This window comes from Macaca mulatta, chromosome 7 (assembly GCF_049350105.2).
Source record: "Macaca mulatta isolate MMU2019108-1 chromosome 7, T2T-MMU8v2.0, whole genome shotgun sequence".
Lineage (NCBI taxonomy): Eukaryota > Metazoa > Chordata > Mammalia > Primates > Cercopithecidae > Macaca > Macaca mulatta.
In genome coordinates, this window is record NC_133412.1 from 45,887,736 (window position 1) to 45,909,045 (window position 21,310).

The window sequence follows — 21,310 nt, forward strand, 5'->3', positions numbered from 1 at the left end:
CCCCACCCCCACTCACCCAGCAGAGCAGTTCTGGTCAACATTTATTGATCATCTACTGTGTGTGGGCAAGGGCTTTGGTACTGGGGATATGAAGCAAAGAAGACGCAGCTTCCGCCCTCAGCTCATGGGGAAGATTGGTGTACGAACAAATAACTAGTGTAAAATGTGCGAAAAATCCAAAAAGAAGTGCATGAGGAATAGAAGAGGCAGAGAGGAGAAACAGCTATTTTGGCCTGTAGGAAGTCAGGGAAGGCTTCAAGGAAGTGACAGTGGGTCAGAGTTCTGAAGGACCGTCAACGTAGCTGGGTGGACCGGGGTGGAGGTGGCGAAGTCCAGGAGGAAGGAGAGCCTGATGCAGAGGCCCTGGGGCAGGAGCAGGACTGAGTCGGAAATGATGGGTGGGTCAGTGTTGCTGTGATAAGAGGCACAGGGGTGAGATAGAGGAAGAGATGGTCATGGGCCTGTGTTTACAGGGCCTTGGGGTCATGCCTTGCAACTGGTAGGAGTTGCCGAATGCCTCAGGCAATGAGTGTCCTGACAGACCTGCATACTGAAGGCTGCCCTGGCTGCTGTGGGAGAATGGAGTGAGAAGATGGAGGCTCGAGGCAGGGAGGCTATTGAGGAGGCTGCCGCAACATTCAGGCAAGAGGTGATGCTGGTGTTGGTGCGGTAGTGGGCATGAGAGGAGAAAACAGGTTACTGACCCCAGAGGCGGGATCAATAGGAACCTGGAGGTTGTCGGGGCTGAGGGAGAAAGAGGTCCAGGGTGTCGGCTGAGTTTCTTTTTTATGTGTCTGGAAGGATGATCATGGCATTCAGTAATAAAAGCAGGGGTTGGCCGGGCGCGATGGCTCACGCCTGTAATCCCAGCACTGTGGGAGGCCGAGACAGGCAGATCACCTGAGGTCAGGAGTTCGAGACCAACCTGGCCAACATGGTGAAACTTCGTCTCTGCTAAAAAATACAAAAATTAGCCAGGCGTGGTGGCGCACGCCTGTAGTCCCAGCTACTCGGGGGGCTGAGGCAGAAGAATCCCTTGAACTCGAGAGGCAGAGGCTGCAGTGAGCCAAGATCGCGCCACTACACTCCAGCCTGGGCGAAGTGCCTGTGGCTCACCGGGGGCGAGGACCTCAGCAGGCAGCCGGATATTCAAGCCTGGAGCTGAGGGGCGGTAACTGTCACTACCAACAACACAGCCCAAACCAGGGACGAGGAGTCACAGAGTCATGTGTATCTTAAATTCATTACCTTTTCTCGAAGGAGAGCTCTCTGGCCCTCACTCAGATCCATGCGCTCTTGCTTTAGGCATGGATCTACCCATCTCGCCCCTCAGCTCCCCACCGCAAGGTGGATCTGCAGCTAGAAGTAGGCCGACTGCAATGGCAGCCAGCGAAGCCATATCCAGGGGTCGCTGTGGAGCCGTTGGGAAAGGGACTTAGTTCCGGATGGGGACTTCACGGCATTCTAGCACCAAAGTTCATCCTGGTGACTTCAAGTCTCGAAGAAAAAACTGCCCGCTCCCACTAGGAATACTGTTTAAGAAGTTTGAGAACTATATAATGACCTTCAGAAGAATTTCTATCTGGCTGATTAAAATAAGTAATTTAATGTAATAAGCAACTGTTACCCTCAATAATATGGAATGGCTCACTTCCCCAAGACGCCAGATCTTATGATATTAGAACAGTGCTGGGCATTTAGTAGAGGCAAAGTAAGACTTTTAGAATGATGGGAAGAATGTGTCTCCCTTGCTGGGGGCTAGAAATCCAGATAAACCAGAGTTTTAGAAACTTAGCTGCTCTTCAAAGTTTTCAGCTCTGTTTCTCACCTTTTCTTTATAAGGTGAGAAAGGGATTTACATGAAGCTGCAACCTGCCTTTCCTGTTTCCCTGCCTTGGTGATGCTGTCAGCTCTCGAGGAACAAAAGCCCATCCTCCCTGTCTCCGCATGTCTGAATCCTGCCTAGCCTTTAAAGTCCGGCCAAAGGCCACCTCCTCCAGGAAGCCCTGGCCTATCATCTGATTGCTTGATTGTATGTCCTCTGAGTGCATACTGCCTCCCGCCTGGCCTGTGCTGCTCATCACCACCTTGCACGGAGATCGTCGGTGTCAGAGCAGGGATTACCCTGTGTGTTAATCTGCACTGTGGGCTTCAGCCTGCTTGTGGGGTAAGTGCCATGTACTCATTCATTTGCCATAGTGACTTTGTAATTACTGTGAGAGGACAAAAATGACTTAGTGCACCCAGCTTTCCCCTTCTCCGGCTCACTAACGAGGAATCCAACTTCGCCAGCCCAGGGGCGCAGATTTAGGAGGATGGGGGGGAGGTGTGAGGACGGGGGTTTGGCGGGGGACTGTGGGAGGCCTGGGGAGAGGGGTGTGGAGGGGCTGTGGGGGATGATGGGTGTGAAGGAGAGAAGGGGAGGTTTTCAGGGGCATTGCTGCGGACTGTACAGTCCTTTCCTGGTGTTGAAGAAATGCAAGTAAGAACTTGAATAATTCTGAAACTGCTTCCTGGCCAGACTGTGTCACTCACACAGACGTTGCTCAGTGACTGGACCTCACAGAATGGCTTAAGAGTGCCGTGGTGTGTTTAAAAGTCGTCTCCTAAATCCTCAAGGTTCAGGCATTAGCTATTCCATTTTACAACTTTTACCTGCTCTTACAGCGCAGCAGCAGAATTGATCACTGCCTGACATTTTCCTTGAGTGGGATTTACATGGAGTTGCAGCTGCAGGGGGCATCTGAATGTTAGATGTCAAACATTTTGGATGCCCTAGAGCCAGGGATTAGAAAATGCGGTTGAGGGATGGGGCCGCTTCTTTTTGGAATGCTTAGGAGCTCTGTCAATCAGTTAAAACCCTTCTTTTTGCAATACTTAGGAGCTCTGTGAATCAGTTAGTCATCTAACAAGCAGAACTCCGGGCTCTAAGAGTCACTCTCTGGTCTCCATTGTCCTCATCTGTAAAGGAGGGAGGTGGGTGATCAAGATCTCAGGTCCCTTCTCATCCAGTGATTCTTTGTATTTCTCCAGTGCTCACCCCTTATTCCCCTGTGCTGGGGATATGGGGAACCTTGAACAGGAGAAGGCCTGGGCCTTGCCCTTAAGGAATTGATCTGCTAATACTCAGCACAGGCCCCGAGGGAGGTGGGAAGTGGCCACACTGTGGGTTTGCCGGGACAGAAGGTGGGAAGGCGAGGTGAGGGATGGTGTCCTCTGCACCCGGCACACTCAGGCTCTGGCCTTTGGGGAGGAAGTGGAGGTGGGGGTGGGGTTCATGCCTGAGGTGCATGCCCTCTACCGAGATGTACCGAGATGTACCGAGACTCTGAGGGTGGTGGGCCAGCCGTCGTCCAGCATGGGGCCATGGTCAGGGTCCTCCAGGGAATACTCGGCTGAGAAAGTCACTGGCTTCACGTAGTCAGCAGTGTCCTGGGGGGTGGAGACGAGGGCAGGGGTGAGGGAGGAGAGAACGTCATTTTATGAGCCAGGACCATGGATGCTGAGATAGAACTTTCACCTTCCTAAGGTGGCAGGGCAGCTGCCCTGTCCCCTCAGGATGAGTCCGCGGGTGGATGGAGGTTTCTAGCGGGTCTGTTGGTGGGAAGAGTGTGCCTCTGTGAAAGGAGCTCCAAGCTCAGCTCATGCCAACCTAGCTGTCTGGCTGTTTCACCAAGCTCCTGCGCATCCTTCAGGGCCAGACTCCCATTGCCCGGATACCTTGGCCTCCGGGAAGCCTGGCAGTGCCGGCCCGCCTCCCACCCCACCCACCACTCTGTTCAGACCAGTTACGCCTGCTGCTCACGTAGCATTTGAACCCTTTGACTGTGGTCACTCTTCCTTCCCAAGCAAGGAATGGGCCTGGAGCCTCCCAGCGTGGCCCTAGCACTGTAACAAGGGCTTCAGCATGTGGAATGGGTGAATGAACAAACTCGTGAGCAAGACAGGGGCACTCAGGTTGGTTCTGAGCATAGATGGTAAGTAAAAGGGTGGCTTCTAGCTGCCTAAAAACTTCCCCTTGGAACTTGCAATCCTGATTATATAAAGGCAGTGGCTCTCAAACCTGAGCTGGTATCAGAGTCCCCTTGGAGCTTGTTAAAATATGGGATGCTGGCCCCATTCCCAGAGTTTCTGAGTCAGAACATGTGAATTTCCAAGTTTGTGGGGAGGGTGAGGATGCTGCTGGTGTGGATGCATCTCAGGGGATCCCTTAACAGGGATGTGCCTTCTCACACCTGCTCACGTCTCTGACCTCTGGCCATTGAACTACTGGGGCCAGGAGGGCTCTGAGTGACCTTGCTTGCATCTCTGAGGCTGGAGCTCTGGATGGAAGTAAACCTGTCATCCTCTTCCTTAGCTATAAAATGGGGCACCAGGCCACTACCCTGCTCGTGACATCACTGGCGCCCCTCTCTGTCTCTCCTCCCGTTTTGTACATGCGACTGCCTCCTGGACCTGGCCTTCAATTGTTAGCTGCTGCCTGCTTATCCCTCCCTTTGGGGCCGTGCCCCCCACTGGCTGCTCCTGGCTCTCTCTGCTGGACCTACTGAGCCCACCTTCCTTCTCTCGGCATCTGAGAGTGGCGGGATAAGAGGTTTTGGAAGGAAGTCCAGTGAGGTGGTGTGTAGCGTGTCTCTGGGGCATGAGGTGGGAATGTGGAGTGGCCAAGTTCAGGGGATACAGACCCCGGCTGGCTTCCTGAGGTCTGCTGGGGGCTCAGAACCAGCCAGCCACCCGGTGGACTCTCTGCCTCTCCCACGGCAGGTGCTCCTTCCTGTAGGAGCTTGGGCTCTGCTGGTGGGGCTGCCAGCTCACCAGGACATGGAAGTTGATCCTCTCACAGAGCTCCTGGCCGGAGGAGAGCAGGACAGCTCTGTTGGTGAATCGGTCCCCGCCCTCATCCAGGTGGGCCCTCGGTGTATACCGCCTCTCGTCCATGGTGGCATTGTATCTGATGCCTGCAGGAGGGGAGAGGGCAAGACCACAAAGGTGGAGCCACATGCCCATCCAAGACTGTCTGCCTCCTCCAGGAAGCCCCCCAGGCTGGCCAGGGGAGAGCTATTCCTTTCCTCTCACGAGCCCCAGTGTGGGTGAGAAACTCCCACATGGAGAGCAAGTGATTGCATGAGGAAGGGAAAGGAAGGAACCAAAGAAAAGGGGGAGGAAGAAGGTGGAGAAAGAGCAGGAGGAAGAAATGGAGGGAAAGTGAACACCGCAGACAAGGAGGGAGACAGGATGTGGGGCCAGGGCGGTGCCATGTTGAGCCCTTGCTGCAGTCAACAACCCCCTCCGCCTCTCCCTCCACCTTCCCTGTCTCTCCCTGGGCTCTGGGATCCCCCTCAGGGCTGGTCAGAGCCTTTGCTGGGTGCTTCCTGTCACACCAAGGAGGGCTGGCCAGCCCCTTCCCGCCGGCTCCTCAAACCTTTGACTCCATTCTGGGGCATAAAACCTGCAGCCTCCTCCCCTTCAGTTGGGTTTTGTCAATTCCAGGAAAGACTCAGTCCCTTCTCCTGCTCTCCAGCACACCCACTGGTTGCTGCTGGCTCTCATATCTGTCTCCTCTCAGGGATGGAAGTTGAAAGAGAGGGGCACAGCCCCCAGGCCCGCCTTTGTTCTCATCTTCCTTTTGGTCTCTGTCTGGTCCTGCTCCTTGGCTGAGACACTCCCTGAGTCCCCATTTCCTGTGCCAGCGCAGACAGTCCTGGAACCTGCAGCACACTTCCTGAGACCACCTGGACCCGGGGCTGTCAAGAGGATGTATCTGACTCAACTTAGCTGGAAGTGATGGACCCTCAGAAGGAAACTGCCCCGCTGCGGACTCACACCCACTTCTGAGCAAGGCTCCCTGCCGCGGACTCACACCCACTTCTGAGCGGGGCTCCCAGATGCTGGGGTCTCATTGACCTGGACTTCTGGTTTCCAGGACCCCCACTGTAGGATTCCTGGGTCTGCCTCTTCCTCTGCATCCAGGCAGACTTCTGGGTTTCTGCACCCCACTTTGCTCCACTGGCATCAGTCCTGTGTTCTGATCCAAACTCTGCGCCCAGACTGTGTCCTTCTTCTCTTGTCCTCCCTATCATGATCACCCCTGCTCACTGCCACTCTCACCCTGGCATGACATCCCCTCTTTGGCGCTCAGCATCCATTTCAGGAAAAGCCCAGGCTTTGAAATAGAGTAAGGTGCAGGGGGAGACTGGAGCTGGGGGGTGAGGAGAAAGGAGGGGCCTGCTTTACCAACAGTTGTCGTTTGGAAGTGGGGTGCCAGGAAGACGGGTGTGAAGCAGAGGAAGGCGGCCAGGCAGGTGGCATCCCTGCCACTGCGCTTGCAGTCTCTGTGGAAGATGTTGATCTTGGATGGCTCAAAGTGGAGGCTGGCATTGATCTGAACCACAGGGCGGGACCTGCGGGAGAAGGGCCAGTGAGCTGGGGTGGGGCAGGGGCTCAGGCTGCCCTGCTGTGACCACGGGGAAAGACAAGAACCAGATTCGAGTGGAATCTGCAAAGCCACTGGAGGGGGTGAGGTGGAGGATGGAGGGGGCTTTGGATGTCAAAGGATTGGCAAGAGGGAGCACAGGGGAAAGAGGGGCTCAGCCACCTCACAGCCCCTCCATGCAGCCTCTCAGCACTTTCCCCCAGGGGCTGTGCTCGCTGTGGATCATGCTGACTCCCCTTTGCTCCCTCATCACCTTTTCTAGCAGTGGTTCCCCACCCTGGATGCACGTGTGAGTCATCTGAAGAGCTTAAAAAAAATCCTGGTGCCTCAGCTACACCCTAGGCAAAACCGCATCAGAATCAGGCCTTCGCAGGTTTTAAAGCAGTGCCTCTGAAATTTTCATATGTGTGCATGCCCCCTGGGGATCGTGTTAAAATGCAGATTCTGATCCAATAGCTTGGCACCGATTTTGCATTTCTAACAAGCTCCCAGGTGATGTGAACGTTCCATGGACCACACTTTGAAGAGCGAGGCGTTAAAGTACCCTAGGTGATTCCAGCATGCAGCCAGCACCCATCCACCCCCACACCACCCCATCCAGGTAACCAAGGAAATACAAATTTACCCTTATACCAGCCTAAGTCAAATGTAATTAGGAACGAAACCTATTGCCTCTCCCAACCATGAATGTAGATGGAAAGAAATAGGAGTAGAGTGGCTTAGAGGTTTCATAGCTTCAACGTGATGATCTGTGCCAATACTCGACCTTGGCAGGTCACATGATCTCTGCAATGGGGGATTGTGAGGATCAGAGGAGGTGAGAATGTCCTTTGACAGTGTAGAGTGCTGTGTCAACACAGTGGGCTACATCTGAAGTTCTCAAACTTGACTGCCCATTGGAATCACTTGGGGAGTTTTAAAAGAATTACTGCTGCGCAGGTCCCTCCACGGAATTCTGCTTTAATTGGTGTGGGTAAAGCGTGGGCAATGACATTTTAAAAGCTCCCCTGGCGATCCTAATGGGCAGTCATGTTTGAGAACTATGCGGCTTGACCATAAAGTCTTCCCAGAGGACTCTGGCCCACAATCTCATCACTATTTAGGTAGCACATAAGTGTGGACTTCAAAAGCTAGAACTTGATCCAATCATTTCTGTGATTCTGATTATCTTGGGGTGTGTGTGCATATGTGTATCTGGTTTCCTGTAGAGAAGTTTATGTGTTACTTTAAAGACCTGCTAGGTTCTCTGTACCCCTCTCCCCGGGCCTTGGTCATCTGCCTTGCTTTCTTGGTTGGAACCAACGCAGTGAACACCTTTACCACGCCTTGCAAGCCCAGGCTGCTGTTGCTGCCACCATCACCACCACCAAGGACCTAAGAGCCCCCACATGCAGCACAGACCTTCGAAGAGACAGACCCTGCTCCTGTACACTAGCTGGGCTGCACAGGCCCTGGCTTCCCAGTGCTGCCTAGAGGGCCAGGGGACACCACCAGGACTGTCGGGCAGCAGATGCTCTGGCCATGACAAATGAGGGATCTGAAGGAGCCACAAGTCTGCTGCTCCCCCTTCTTTCCCTACAATGGGCTGTGTTATGCCACACTGGAAATGCCGAGATGCCGAGCAAAGAGCAGTACGCGTGGTGAAGACAGGCTGGCTTGCTCCCATCTGCGCTCCCTTCCGGCTTCACTTTTGCTTCTGGGATTGCACCCCACTCCCAAAGCATTCAAGAGGCTTTTGCCTCAGGCTCTGTTTTCTAGGGAACCCGGAGGAAGACATTTCCTCCTTGGGCTGTAGTAGCCTTGCGAACAGGAGCCCGTCTTTCCTTTATTCTCCCTGTGAAGTTATATATCTCTGTTCAATGCCTTTTTAAAGTTGTAGGGCAGATATAATTGCATTTATATAAAATTATAAGCAGCGGAAAAAGGACTGGGAGAAGATATGCCACAATATTAATAGTGGCATTGTTAAGGTGATGGCAGGCTGAGTAATTCTTTTCCTTATTTTATAAATGTTCTTTATGTTATTGTATTTATGATGAAAAATACCTCATCAACATATATGAAAAAATACTCAAGGTCTTTTTTTTTCTGGCTCAAAAAGTAGCCAACATATGGTAAAATAAATGGGTGTTTAGGAAGCATGAAAATGAAGCCCCGAAGAAAGGAAGCAAGAAGTCAGAGTGCTTTGGAGGAAAGAAATCTCTATATTAGATAAACATTCCTCCAAGCCAGGGTAGAAGGAAAGGTCCTCCCAGATGGTAAAAATATGCTCAACTTGCCCCTGCAAGTGTTATAGCTTGAAAAGCTGAGGTGGAAGACATGCTCGAGTAGCCAGAACTTTTAGGACAAATTCTAAGAGCGGGGGTTTTTGGACAGGACTTCAATTTATACTGAATTTACACTGATTCCACCAAAAGGAAATGTGTAAGGAAGTTGGGGTAAGAACAGGGTGAGTCTAGCTGAGGGCAGTTAAAGACAAGAGAAAAAGATCCTGAAGCCCGTTTTTAAAACCCCTGCATTCATTGTGACCTTCAGGAGAGCCCAGGAGGTGGGAACAGTGGGGGAACCAACCAGAGAATCACAGCGTTGCCAAGGGCTCCCACTGCCAGGTCGATAAGCCCATCCTCATTGAGGTCCAATTGCCCGTGGATGCTGCAGCCAAAATACTGGAGGCCGGTAGCCAGCTCTGAGGCTGTGATTCTCTGCAGGGAGCAGGAAGACAGGGGGAGGGCGTGCACACCGTGAGTGTGGGGGTGGGCGGCCCTGAGCTGCAGGAACAATCGGGAGCCTGTTTGAAATCATGAAGAAGCTTCCCCAACCCAAAGCAATCTCGTCTCCTGGCCTGTCACGGCACCTGAAATTCCTACCATTCAAGTCATTCTTTTGGATTAAAATATCATGTCTTAAAAGAGTTCCCTATTAAGTGTAAATACATGTGACCTGGCAAACGACCCATCCACGTCCCTCACACTGGTCTATTTTTTAGACTATCTTACTAATAAACCGTGGGGCAAAAGGATGATCCTCAGGGGATGGGACCCAAGACGGGTCGGTTTTGAGGTGGGCACGATTTCTAGCACGAAGCGCTTCCAGAGAAGAGTGAGCCCAGAAGAGATGCTCCGCTGGTAGGCAATTGCATGTGTGCACGTCTTGGGAGGAGTGAGGGTCAGGTGCCAGGGATTTGCTGTTGTTTGTTGTTGGGGGAGGATAAAGGTAAGCAGGGAGAGGGTGCCAAAGTGGGTGGTGGTGGTGGGGGGTCCTGAAGGTAAAATGTGCCCTTTTCAAAATTTCCACGTGGGGAAGCATGACCAGGACAGATTGGCATCCGTTCCTGTGAGAGGGCACGGAAGAAAATCCTGAACCAGATGAGGCATAGAAGCTCCTGGGACTCCTGCAGCCCCATTTGCTCCATCTACTTCCCCGGGGAAGCCTGACCTGCTTAGGCGTCTTCAGGATGCTGCCTCGGAAGCCGTGGAAGATGTAGATGGCTCCTGCGTGGTTGTCCTCCAGGGGCGCTCCCACCACCACATCGTCGTAGGAATCCTGGTTGAGGTCTCGAACTGAGGCAATGGAGGACCCAAACCGGGCATTCTGGTAACTGTGTGAATCCTTGAGCGTTCCGTTATAAACAAACCGATTCTGCAAAACCAGGGGCAGAAAAAGGCTGGGGAGGGCTTGGCAAAAGTCCCCAGGCTCATAATTCCCTCTGCAGGCTGCTCTAGCATCCTCTCCCCACTCCATTCCCCCAGATCCCCGTCTCTGGCTATATGAGCCCAGCCACAGACGAGGCTCTAATTCTCCCCAGGCCTGGCTCCAGCACTGGCCTCGCTAGTAACCCATTTCCCTCGTGGCTACCCAAGTCAAAGCAGAGGCTGGGGGCCCCCGAGAAGCTGCCCAGCCCCTGCCCAGCTGTACCTGTCTCAGCTCGTAGACGTACACTTTGCCTCGCTCGCGGCCCTCGCTGAAGTACATGGGTGCACCCACCAGCAGGACATCAGTGACACCATCTCCGTCAATGTCCACCGAGGTGATCTCACTCCCAAAGTAAGAGCCTATCTGCGGCACGTGATGGGAGAGAGGAGTGGGCTGGCTGCCCAGCTCGCACAGCCCAGAGTCCTTGCCTCGCCGGCAGAGGGAAGCCAAGGTCATCTTTTGACTCAGAATTTTTAGTGAACAAATGGGTCCTCCCTTCTCATGCGCTCCCTCTCTCTCCTCCCCTCAGAGCGGACTTGCCTGTTTTCAGTTTGCCCTTCTCCCCTTCTCTCTTTTCCTTCTGTCATTATCCCCTTCCCACTCTTCTTTCTTTCTGTTAATTTTATTGGTGGCCATTTGTCTTGTGTGTAAAGTGAAATAATGGCAAAAAATAAGGAGAATATTTAAAAGTATGAAGAAGAAAACAAAAGTTACCCACAATCCTGACATCCAAATAAAACTACCATGAATGTTTTAGCGGATTTTCTTCTAGTTTTTTTCCACTGAGGCATGTTGCCTATTTGTACTTGTGTGTTATTTTTACGAATTGGAGTAATAATGTAAATATAGTTTATATACTGATTTTTAAATAAAAAATATATCATCAACATTTTTCTATGATGTATTATATTTTCATCTACAACATAATCACTGATGATTCCACAGTGCTTAAAATTAATAAAAAAACATAATGTATTTAATCAATTACTGCTGGACAGTTAGCTTGTATTTTTTTTTTTTTTTTTTTTTTTGAGACAAGGTTTTGCTCTGTCACCCAGGCTGGAGTGCAATGGTGCAATCTTGGCTCACTGTAGCCTCGAACTCCTGGGTTCAAGTGATCCTCCCACCTCAGCCTCCTGAGTAGCTGGGACCACAGGCACTTGCCACTGCGCCTGACTATTTTTAAAAATTATTTTTAGAGATGGAGTCTCACTATATTGCCCAGGCTGGTCTGGAACTCCTGCGCTCCAGTGATCCTCCCACCTCACCCTCTCAAAGTGCTGGAATTACAGGTGTGAGCCACTGTTTTTAATTTTTGATGTTATAAATCATTCTGGCATTAGCATTGTGGATGGTGAACTACGATTTATTTCAGTGTCTGAGCACTTGCTGTGTTCCCCTTCCGTTTGGGGTGCAGTGTTCCCCACTTCAGTGAGGACATCATCCACCCCCTCCTCAGAAACCCAGAAACCCTGACTCCGTCCTCCACCTCTCCCACCTGCAAACCTGCCAGCAAGTCCTACCTGGTGGGTGCCAATTCACCAACTACTCCCCCCTGCTTCTTTCCTAGGTGAGGCACCTTCTAAAGGGCCTTCCAGCCTCAGGCTGGCCTCTTCAGCCCACCCCCATAGCAGCTGGCATGGCCTCTAACACCATTCCACCTCTTGCTTTTGGGGTGGTATCTAAACTCTCCAGCAGGACCGTGCTGGACCAGCCTCCGTCCCGAGCCTCTGTCCCCACAAGCTCCTGCTCCCAACGCAGTGCTCCTGGGTCCTGCCAAACTGAGTTATTTCTCTTCTCCAAAAGCCCCCGGCCTTGGCCGGCTTCCAGGCTTCCCTCTGCACAAGCTTTTCTCTTGCATGCACTCCCCACCCCTGCGTCCTCCCCAGATCATCCCCTGCCATCCCTCAGGTCTTAGCTGAAGTGTCACTTCCTGTTAGAAGCTGTCCTTGACCTTCTCCACTCCTCTCCCTGCCCCTTTTCCATGTGCCTTCAGCTCCACACTCCTCCCACCAGCCCCTGTTCCCTCTGCTGGGATTCTCATGAGGGTGGGCATTGAACCTGCTGTGTTCCCTCTGGGCCAGGGTACTGTGCCTGGTACACAGAAAGTACTTAATTAAAGCTGGGTTTCTTAGGAAAGGGGAAGGCACCCTGTTCGTGGACAAGCCCTGTTTGGGATGGTTTATAGCCTTGGGTTAGCTCATGTGACCCCATGCTGCTAGGAGAGAGGGTCATCCTCATTTTACAAGGGAAGGAACCAAAAGTCAGAGAATTGGAGTTTCTTGCCCAAGGTCAGAAGGCCGGTCACCTGGTCACCGCCAAGCTGGTTGGAATTGGGGTCTGCCTGACACCCTGGCCCATGACTCTGCCTACCCCGTCCTTCTCTGGCTTAGTGTGTTTTCAGAAGAAATCTATTCTCAAGGATTAAAAGCTTTTAACTGAGGAGAAAGATAAAAAATTTAGAAGAGAGGAAAGGGAAATAGTATACATGGGTGGGAGAGGGAAAAGATGTGCCTACATAAAGTAACTAAGAAGCAGACAGAGAGCAAGTGAGGGAGGGGGCGGGGGAAATTTGTCTAAATATGTGGCCTCAGCTATGTGGGTCACCGCGATTTGGAATTCACTTAATTTAGCTGCCTTCAGCACTGCGGTTTCTCCTTCGGATGTTGGAGGCGGAACTGGGCAGGAAAAATGTCATAAATTCATCAGCAAATTCCCTCCAGCTCTCAAGGTCTAGCCCTCCATTCCAAAAGAGTTGGCCCTGGGCGAGTGTGGGCAGGCAGGGTGGAGGGTGAGAGCTTCGCTGCCTGGAATGGCCCGCACCCAAGAAACAGGAGGAGGAATGGCAGGAGGGTGGCACTCTGCAGCAAGACGGATTTAGGTTAGACTCGGTGAGGAGCAGGTTCTCACAGTGACAGGCCAAGGGCAGTCATGGGCTCAGGAGACAGGGCTGTTCCCAGGCTCAGGAGAGTCGACAGGGAGCTGGGGACAACATGGAAGGGCCTGGACAGCACTCAGCTCCGGCCTAGAGAGGGCACGGACGCTGCTGGTCAGGAGGAGCCCAGGACTGGTTTTGGGGTTATTGGGGGTCAGAAGGTGGCATGATGCAGGCAGCCCCACCAAGAGGGTTCTTGGCTTGACCCAGTCATGAATTCACCATAGAACCCTGGAAAAGCCACATTGCTTCCCAGGAGCCCAGTTTTCCTCTGCGCTGGAAGTGACTTGGATTGGAGCCCCGTTTTCACCACCAATGACTCTTATCATAGCTTTCCAATTTGCATTCATCACTGTCCAACACAGGACTCTTAGCAGCACAGTCTGGTTGCCAATCACCTCCCTGTGGGGCAGTGGCACTGGCAGCCTTCCCATTCCTCATTGCTTCCATTCCAGGAAAAGGGAAGCAGCTGGCATCCTGGAGGACCCATGGGGCCTTCTGTGGGTGGATGCACACTCCTGCCACTCCTGGCAGCATGAAGGTGGCTGGAGGAACATGACTGCCCTTCGGAGCACCCAGTGGCCCAGGCATGCTGTATTCACTGCCCTCCCATTTGTCTGATCCGCCCCTCTTCCCTCCGTCCCTGCCCCAGGCTCCCCCTCCATTACCTGCTGGCCCCGCAGAGCCTGGTGGATGGTGAGGCTCCGGTTGTTGTGCATGGTGAACAGGATGACTTTGCCCGTGTGGTTGAACCGGGGGGCTCCGGCCACGTACACCCGCCCCTGCCTGGAGGACACGACCGATGTGACTGTGTACCCTGCCACAGGAGGAAACAAGCTGATATTTAGCACCGTGTCCTCAGCAGGCCTTGCTTGGCCGGGTGCATGGCTCGGCCGTGCCAGAGGATGGGCCAGAGGTGGGGTAGGTTCAGGACCAGCTGAGCAGATTCAATCATGCAGGGCTGTAATTCCTAGGGGCAGCTGGGGAGGCTTGGAAGAGGCAGGGCCCAGGAGAGGGGTTTGGAGGGTAGGGAGGACTCACTGCACCCCAGCCCTTACTGGAGAAAATAAAGGAAGCCAGGTGGGGCTGCTAAAAGACTAACTTGAAATGCACACATCCCTTCTTCACCAGCTCATGAGCACGGCGGAGGGCAGCAGGGAGTAGGGCAGACTCTAGCCTCACTTCAGTTAATATTGGGGAGACTTTGCTTTGGTTCCCCACCAATCTTCACTCTTAGGGACTAACCAGTGTCCTCTTTATTACCACAAATGCCTGCTAAGTGGCCCACTGAGGACTAGAGTGTTAATCGTAAAGGTGGAAGGAATTGGTCTGCTTCAGATATTCACATGGGGTCTCAGGGATTCTTGCAACCCCAAAGCTTTGCAGACTCAAAGGAGGAAGCTCCCAGGCTCCTGTTAGTCCCATACGTGCAGCATGCCAAAGAGAAAGACATGGAACCCCAGGGGCTCTTTGGGAAAGGCTGCCAATCCCTGCTCCCGGTATGGCTGTGCCTGATCACTGTGAATCTCATCACCCACCCAGTACCCAGGAAGCAAATGTGCAGCATCTTCAGGCAACTCTCCTGAAAGTGGGCTCCAGCAGGTGTGGAAAGCCAATGGCATCCCAGAATCCCACTTTCTGCCAGATAATCTTGGATCCCAGATTTTAAATGGGTGTTGGACTTTGTTGACAGTTCCTGGGCTGTTTCTGGGGAACAGATGTCTCTTGCAATGCATGTGTGTGTGTGTGCACATATATGCGTGTGCATATGTGTATCTGTGTGTGTAACACTGTCACTTGGGTCCCACTGGCTGCTTCCAGAGTGGCTACAGGGTGTACAGATGAGCTGACTCAGTGCCTGGGGGTGAACCACCCTGGTTCCAGACACAACAGTTTTCACTCTTGAGGCTGTACTTGGGGAAATGAGGCTTGACAGGTCCATGATACCAAGACCTCACAAGGGGTGGCTAATACGGCCATGTATTTAGAGCAACCATAAATATATGGGTGGGTGGGGCTTAGCCTTGTGGTGTGGAGCAAAGGTTTCTTCTGAGCTGAGCCCTCAGGGGCACTACTGAAAATGTTCTCAGTAAGCCTTGAGTTTCTGGGCCTGCTTGGAAGGAGGGGCACTGAGACGCAGTCTGGGGGCCAAGTGTCCTATGGGGCAGGCGTGGGTCAGCATTCAAAACTCACAGAGCTTCCTGCCTTCCAGCTGTCTGTAGGCAGCACCTTTGGTTCCCAGGCAACTCTCTGGCCAGCAGTAGGGGCCATTCTGAGGCTGGGCCAGCCTCCCTGAAGGCCTGATGAAAAGGTAGGGCCATGGCCCGAAATCTATACTGCACCCCCAGTGGAGGCTGGGAGCCGGCCTCCTGGTCTCTTTCCCCTGTAGTGCTCCTCTCCCTTGGGACACAGGAGGAATCTTCCAGCAGGCATCTCTGCCCCAGGAGAGAACCCAGACCCTGCTCTCACTGGATGACTCCTAGAGGGAGGAGGAGGAGGAGAAAAGGCACTCCCCAACACTCCCACCCAAGGCAGTGACTGTGGCTAAGGCATGACAGCTGGGCCTCATGAGTGTCCTTCAGCCAAGTTCTACCTCACCAGGGTCTTCTGGGAGGGGAAGCAGGGTGGCTCTGCTGGGCCAGGGGGATATTCATCCTGCTGTGCTCTCACTCAGATATGTTCAATAGCTCCCTGTTGCCAACATGAAAAAGCTCAAACCTCTTAACCTGGCATTCGAGGCCTCCTGCCTATCCTAACTTGCCCTCTCCTCCATGTTCCCACTTCTCCCCCCTGCTGTAGCCACACTCATCTACTTCTTGGGTCCTGAATAACCTGGCACTTCCCACATGTCCTTCTTTTGCTTGGCCTTTCTTGACTTATTTGAAATGTCCCCTGCGGTGGAGACCTGGTGTAGGCGCCAGCTCCTACACAGTGGGTCCTGAGTGTACCAGCTCGCTGGACCACTCTGACTCACTGGGAATTAACCTCATGGGCCCTGGGACACCCTGATGTGATCTGTCTTGCTGTTTAATGCCTCGTAGCACCTGCATCTTGTGCCCTTTCTTTGGTTTCCTTATTTTCAGCGCAGTGCTGTGCACTTGGGAAGAAACACAATGAAACACGAGTGATTCTAGTTTCTAGTTAAAGGGTTGCTAGCCTTTGTTCTTCCAGCATCTTTCCCAGTGTTTGAGCATTTGCCAAGGCAAGGACTCCAATCTTTCTCTCCTTTATTTGTGCTTTTATCAGAGCTCCCACCTCACTTGTGTTACAATTATATGTGCACATGTCTGTGTCTCTCAGGAAGCAGCTTGAGGGCAGGTGCTGTGTCCTTCTTACCATGGCACTTTAGCATGGCACTCTGATAGCATCAACCGCAGTGCTATGCAATTCAGGTTTAACACCTTGTGAATTAAATGGACTGCAGGCCCTAGGGCCAGGCGCTGTTGGGAAACTTCTAGGGATCTACACTTCTGGATTTTCTAGCACAGTCCTGATTCCAGCATTTTGCCCTTTTGTCAGCTGAGGGTCCCATGGTTGGGGATAGAAAACAGGGTAAGATAGAACACAGTGTGGGCAGAGTCATAGGCAGGGTATTGGCTAAAGAACTGAGGAACAAAGGTCAAGATGGGATGAAGCACCAGAGAGATGGACACATGGACAGATTCTCTGTCCACTCTGGGTGGCCCAAGTTCATGGAGGAATGGGGTCCGAGGAAGCCTTAATGAGGAGTGACTTCACAGAGAGTGGACTTCGTTCGGAAATTCAGAAAGACCCAGAGACAGTGGGGAACCCCCTCTTGCCACCCTCCCCTCTGGCCCTTCCTTTAGAAAGGAACAAGCCTTGGCAAATGGGACATGGCTGGGGATGGCCAGGTGACTGCTCCTGCAGAGCTGGAAGGTGACTTTGGCCAGCAGGCTAAGGCCTCACTGCCAGGACCTTCACCATCAATGATGTGTGCTTCTCTTTTTTCTTTTATTTATTTATTTATTTATTTATTTATTTATTTATTTATTATTATACTTTAAGTTCTAGGGTGATGTGCGCTTCTCTAGATATCCAGTTCCAAAGTGCTTCATGGGCAGCGACTTCTGCCTTGATTATGAACATTAAGAAATAAAAACAAGTGCAGATTCCACTCGACTTGCGTTTTGCCTTCAGAAGGCAGGCTCAGTGTACTGGAACCGTAGTCAGCCCCAAAAGCTTTAAAGGCACAACAACAGCTGACCCAGAGTCTAGGAGCACCAAATGAAACATACTGAATGGAGCGGGGAACTGCTTGTCCTTTATTCTACCTATTGATGGAGCGCCTGTTATACGCTGGGCAGGGTGCTTGGCGTGGTGGTTACCAGCATGGAGAGGATATGCCCCCAGGGATGCTCTTCAGAATTGGGTGCTTGAATTAGCCCAGAATATACACAGCAGGCCCCTCTCTCGTGTGTGGGCTAGGGGTTCTGCAGCCCCTGGGTGCCCTCCCGGCCCACCACCCGCCGGCCTCCCCTCACTCTGGGCTCTTACCCAGGTATGCGCCATGGTTCTTGAGCTCCTCGGGGAACTCTTTCAGGTAGGACTCACGGAGAGGAATGACCTTGCCGGCACTCGTCTCCTTTAGCACAGCTCCGTTCCAGTCATAGGCACCAACAGCTCCCAGCAGAACCCCATCCTGGCATTGGGGAGGGGACACACATCAGCACCTGTCCTCATGGGCCTGTTGCCAGGAGCCACATCAGGTCCTGTGACCAGTGACGCCCCTGCCAGCCACCTCAGGCACCTTCTCCTGGGTACATTATTTAGCAGCCTAACTTCTGGCTGGGACTCTTGGCTTTTGAATGAGCCAAGGAGACTTTTTTGCCCCTTTCCATCCTTAGGACAAAATGGGTCAAACTGATCCCAAGGACAGGAACTTAGGGAAAAAGGAATGTTCTAGAAACAAACTGTAAATCCAGGACCAAACCTCCATCCCTCCTTGGGCTTCAAAACCCTCTAGGGACTCTCTCGCCACTGTCCACTCCTTCTGACATTTATTGAAAGAGGGAAAGGGCCTCCTGCACTTGCCCTTCTTCAGTATTTCTTTGCCGTGTCAGAGTTGCTTCCCTGCATGTAAATCCTACTCCTTGGTTTCTTCAGCAAACATTCACTGAGGTCCCCTTTGTGCCAGGCACTGGTTTGGTGCCAGGGATATTGTCCCCCGCCCTCAGCCACGCCCCACGCTCCCCACCACAGAGCTTGAGGATATGAAAAAAAAATACTCAAACAAACACACAGTTGCAAACTGTGATCAGTGCAATCAAGAAAAACCACGGTGAGGCTGAATCTAGATTGAGATGGGGGTCAGGAAAAGTCTTCAAGGTTGTTATGTTTAACCGTGCACCTGAAAGATGGGTAGGACCAGAAAGAAAGAAGAACTGGAGAAAAGGGCCAGGAACAGCCTGTGCAGAGGCCCTGAGGCTGGAGAGAGTGCAGAGCCTTTGTTCCTAAGGAACTGAATGCTGTTCGATGGGGCTGGAGCACCTTGACATGAGGCTGGGCAGATAAGCCAGGGCCACCTTCATGACAGCCAGCACCCAAGGCACTGGTGCTTGGGCTTGTTTGTCAGGGCTTGGAGGGTCTTGTTCTACCCACCAGTTGTAGGACAAAGGGAAGCTGCAATGCTTGGACAGGAAGACAGGAAACTCTGGCTCCTTGAGGGGAAGTTTCCAGGTTACTGATCCCATAGCCCTTTCTTGAAGACTGAGTCCACTCACCCTCTCTCTTGTGTACCCCCGATCCCCTGCTTCAGCAAGCCACGTAACTAGTGGGTACAGGCAGACAAACAGCCAGCACTTGGAAGAGGAAGGAAAATGACTAGGGACAATGAGGGGCCCAAGGAAGGTGGTGGAAGCAGGGAAGGGCTGCCTTTTGGGTTACGTTGGTGATTACAGGGGTGGGGGCAGACTGTCTGGATCCCAGCTTTGGGCTTTCAAAACACAGGCTGGTAAAGTCACCACTGTCTCCCATGGAGCCTTCCCTGAGCCTGGCTGTCTGGGTGAACTTGAGATTCCCACCACTTTACAGAGTCAAGCTAATCTTATCAAAGGGTTAACATATCCGAACCCTCCAGAGGTAGAACTGACTGTTCAGACAGAATGTTTTTACAGCTATAAATAAGCTGGTCTTGGGAGAGTCAATGTGCTTGGTTATGTTTCACATTGCACTTTCTAATTAGCCTTCTTCCTCCTACTCTGTGCTCGAGCCTCAGCCTAGGAGGCTCTGACAGTCTGTCTGGGCCAGGACGGAAGCCAGGAACTCACATATTCGCTGTCCACAAAGTCACCGCCAACATTCCTGCACGTGGGGTGTGCTCTATTCTTTGTGGAAGACTTTCTCACCCGGCTGCCCATTTGGGCCCAGAGGCCCTGTGAAAGGGAAGGGCAGATGTTCAGTATCTGCACTTGACAAATGAGCCGTTGAGGTTCAGAGGGGGAAGGGACTTGCCCAAGGTCACACAGCAAGTCAGAGGCAGGGCTGGGGCTTTGACCAGACAGGTGAGTAGGGCCGAGAAGAAAACATCTATCTGTTTCCCCAAAGCCTGCTGTGGGTCCTGCTTTCCATTTTCCACCTGAACCCTCCTGAGGGAGCAGCGCACTATTTGGGGTCTGACTTCCTTCCTTCCTGTCCTCCCTCTCTCTGCCTGCTGAGTCCAAGTTTGTAACTGCCGACCAGGCTTCTGTGCTTCATGGACAGGCCTTTGAAGATGAATTTCTGGCTCTGCAGATGACAGGGAGCCTCTGTGATGTACTGAGAAGGGCTGGCTTGGCCCAGCGGCCGGGGATTCAGCCGGGGAGACCCCTCACACTGACTCTCTTCGTGGGAGCTTGGGGAATTCCGTCCTGACTTTTGGGTTTGGCAACACTGGGCCAGGCAATTGCTTACAGTCTCCCACCTCATCCCGTTTTAACCCTGGCAGCAGCTGCAGTCTTGGGCCTGCAGTGGGAGGCCCTTTCCTGAGCGTGAATTTGTTGTAGCCAGGGGGAGTCTTCTGAGGATGGGGACACTGTGAGGAGCGGTCAGGTGAAGGCCACCGAAGCAAGCCTCAGTATGTCACAATCTCTTCCCAGCTGGGGAAGCCCAGACATTTTGAGTTTAGAAAAATCTAGAAGGGTGGGGAAAAAGAAGAGAAGGGACCAAATCCTTAATCAGGGAAGCCGGGCATGTGGGCCCAGCTGGCAAACGAACAGTGGGCATTCCCAGGAAGAACCGTGTCCCCCGCTCCGCAGGCCTGGCACGGGCTTCCTGTTTTATAGCCTCCTTTCCCATCTGAGGCCACCTGGGCTCCCACCAGATATTACCAAGGTGTGCCTGGGTGGCCTTGCACAAGGGGACCTTCCCCACAAGCTGATATTCCTGGCGTTCTGTGCAGACATGAGGTCGCAGGCTTGGCAGCCGTCAGAAGGTCCGAGGCCACACCGTGCCTTCCCAAAGGACATTGTAGCTCTAGCACCTGCAGTGTGTGTAGCTCCCACCACCAGACCCTGCCAGCTCAGCTCTCAGCTGCCCTCTGACCTGGCCTCTGAGGTAGTCTTGCCTTCCCAGCTGAGCTGCATGCTCCCAGGGTGTGTGACCATATCTCTCAAAGCTCTGTGTTCTGGTCAGTCCATGTCTAAGCCAGGGTTGGACCACAGCCCCGGCAGTGAAGGCAGCATGGTCTAGGGCAGTGCTGCTCAACGGGGGCAGTTTTGTGCCCTAGGTGATATTTGGTTGTTACAGCTGGGGGTGGTGGTGGGGGTGCTATTGGCGTCTAGTGGGTGGAGGCTAGAGATGCTGCTAACCATCCTACAATGCAAAAGATGGTCCCTTATGGCTGATGTCACTAGGGCAGAGGTGGAGGATCCCTGGCCCGGTGGTGAGAGCAGGAAGGAGCTCTGGAGTCAGAGGTTTCTGAGTTCCACTTCTAGCTCAGAGCTTCTAGCTGTGTGACCCTGTTCTCTCTCTCTCTCTCTCTCTCTCTCTCTCTCTCAACCTTGAGTTCCTCAGCTGTAAAACAGTTCTGTTGTGAGAATCAGCATTTTTAATTCTTAGCAGGGTGCTTGGCAGCCAGTGAGTACTTGGGACACGGTAGCTTTTCTCGTTTATGAATCCATCTGTAAGCGTCTCCTGGGTGGTCAGGAGTCGAAGAATCAGGTGTCACAGTCATGTTTGTCATTGCGGTAGCGTGTGAGAAGTGCTCTGATTGAGTCAGGGACTGGCTACTTTGGCAGTCTCAGGAGCAGGTG

At 52.7% G+C, this 21,310-nt stretch overlaps 1 protein-coding gene and 1 long non-coding RNA gene across 5 annotated transcripts in view; one reads left to right on the forward strand and one right to left on the reverse strand.

Moving 5' to 3' along the window:
- Positions 1-21,310, reverse strand: part of ITGA11 (integrin subunit alpha 11) — a 132,645-nt gene that overhangs the window by 19,605 nt on the left and 91,730 nt on the right. For all 4 annotated transcript variants that reach the window (XR_013395684.1, XM_015142554.3, XM_077939631.1 and 1 more), the window contains 8 exons: positions 17,577-17,721; positions 13,730-13,878; positions 10,349-10,489; positions 9,869-10,072; positions 9,005-9,135; positions 6,235-6,401; positions 4,816-4,958; positions 3,322-3,432 (listed from right to left, as the gene is read on the reverse strand). Coding sequence is in view for 3 of the 4 variants with exons in the window: in XM_015142554.3 (XP_014998040.3) it covers positions 3,322-3,432; positions 4,816-4,958; positions 6,235-6,401; positions 9,005-9,135; positions 9,869-10,072; positions 10,349-10,489; positions 13,730-13,878; positions 17,577-17,721 (1,191 nt within the window). In the remaining variant the exon portion in view is untranslated. The remainder of the gene's footprint in view (positions 1-3,321; positions 3,433-4,815; positions 4,959-6,234; positions 6,402-9,004; positions 9,136-9,868; positions 10,073-10,348; positions 10,490-13,729; positions 13,879-17,576; positions 17,722-21,310) is intronic.
- On the forward strand, positions 441-4,916 carry LOC144329934 (uncharacterized). The gene is made up of 3 exons (XR_013395685.1): positions 441-649; positions 1,843-2,167; positions 3,850-4,916. It is a non-coding gene; the product is annotated as an uncharacterized LOC144329934 (long non-coding RNA).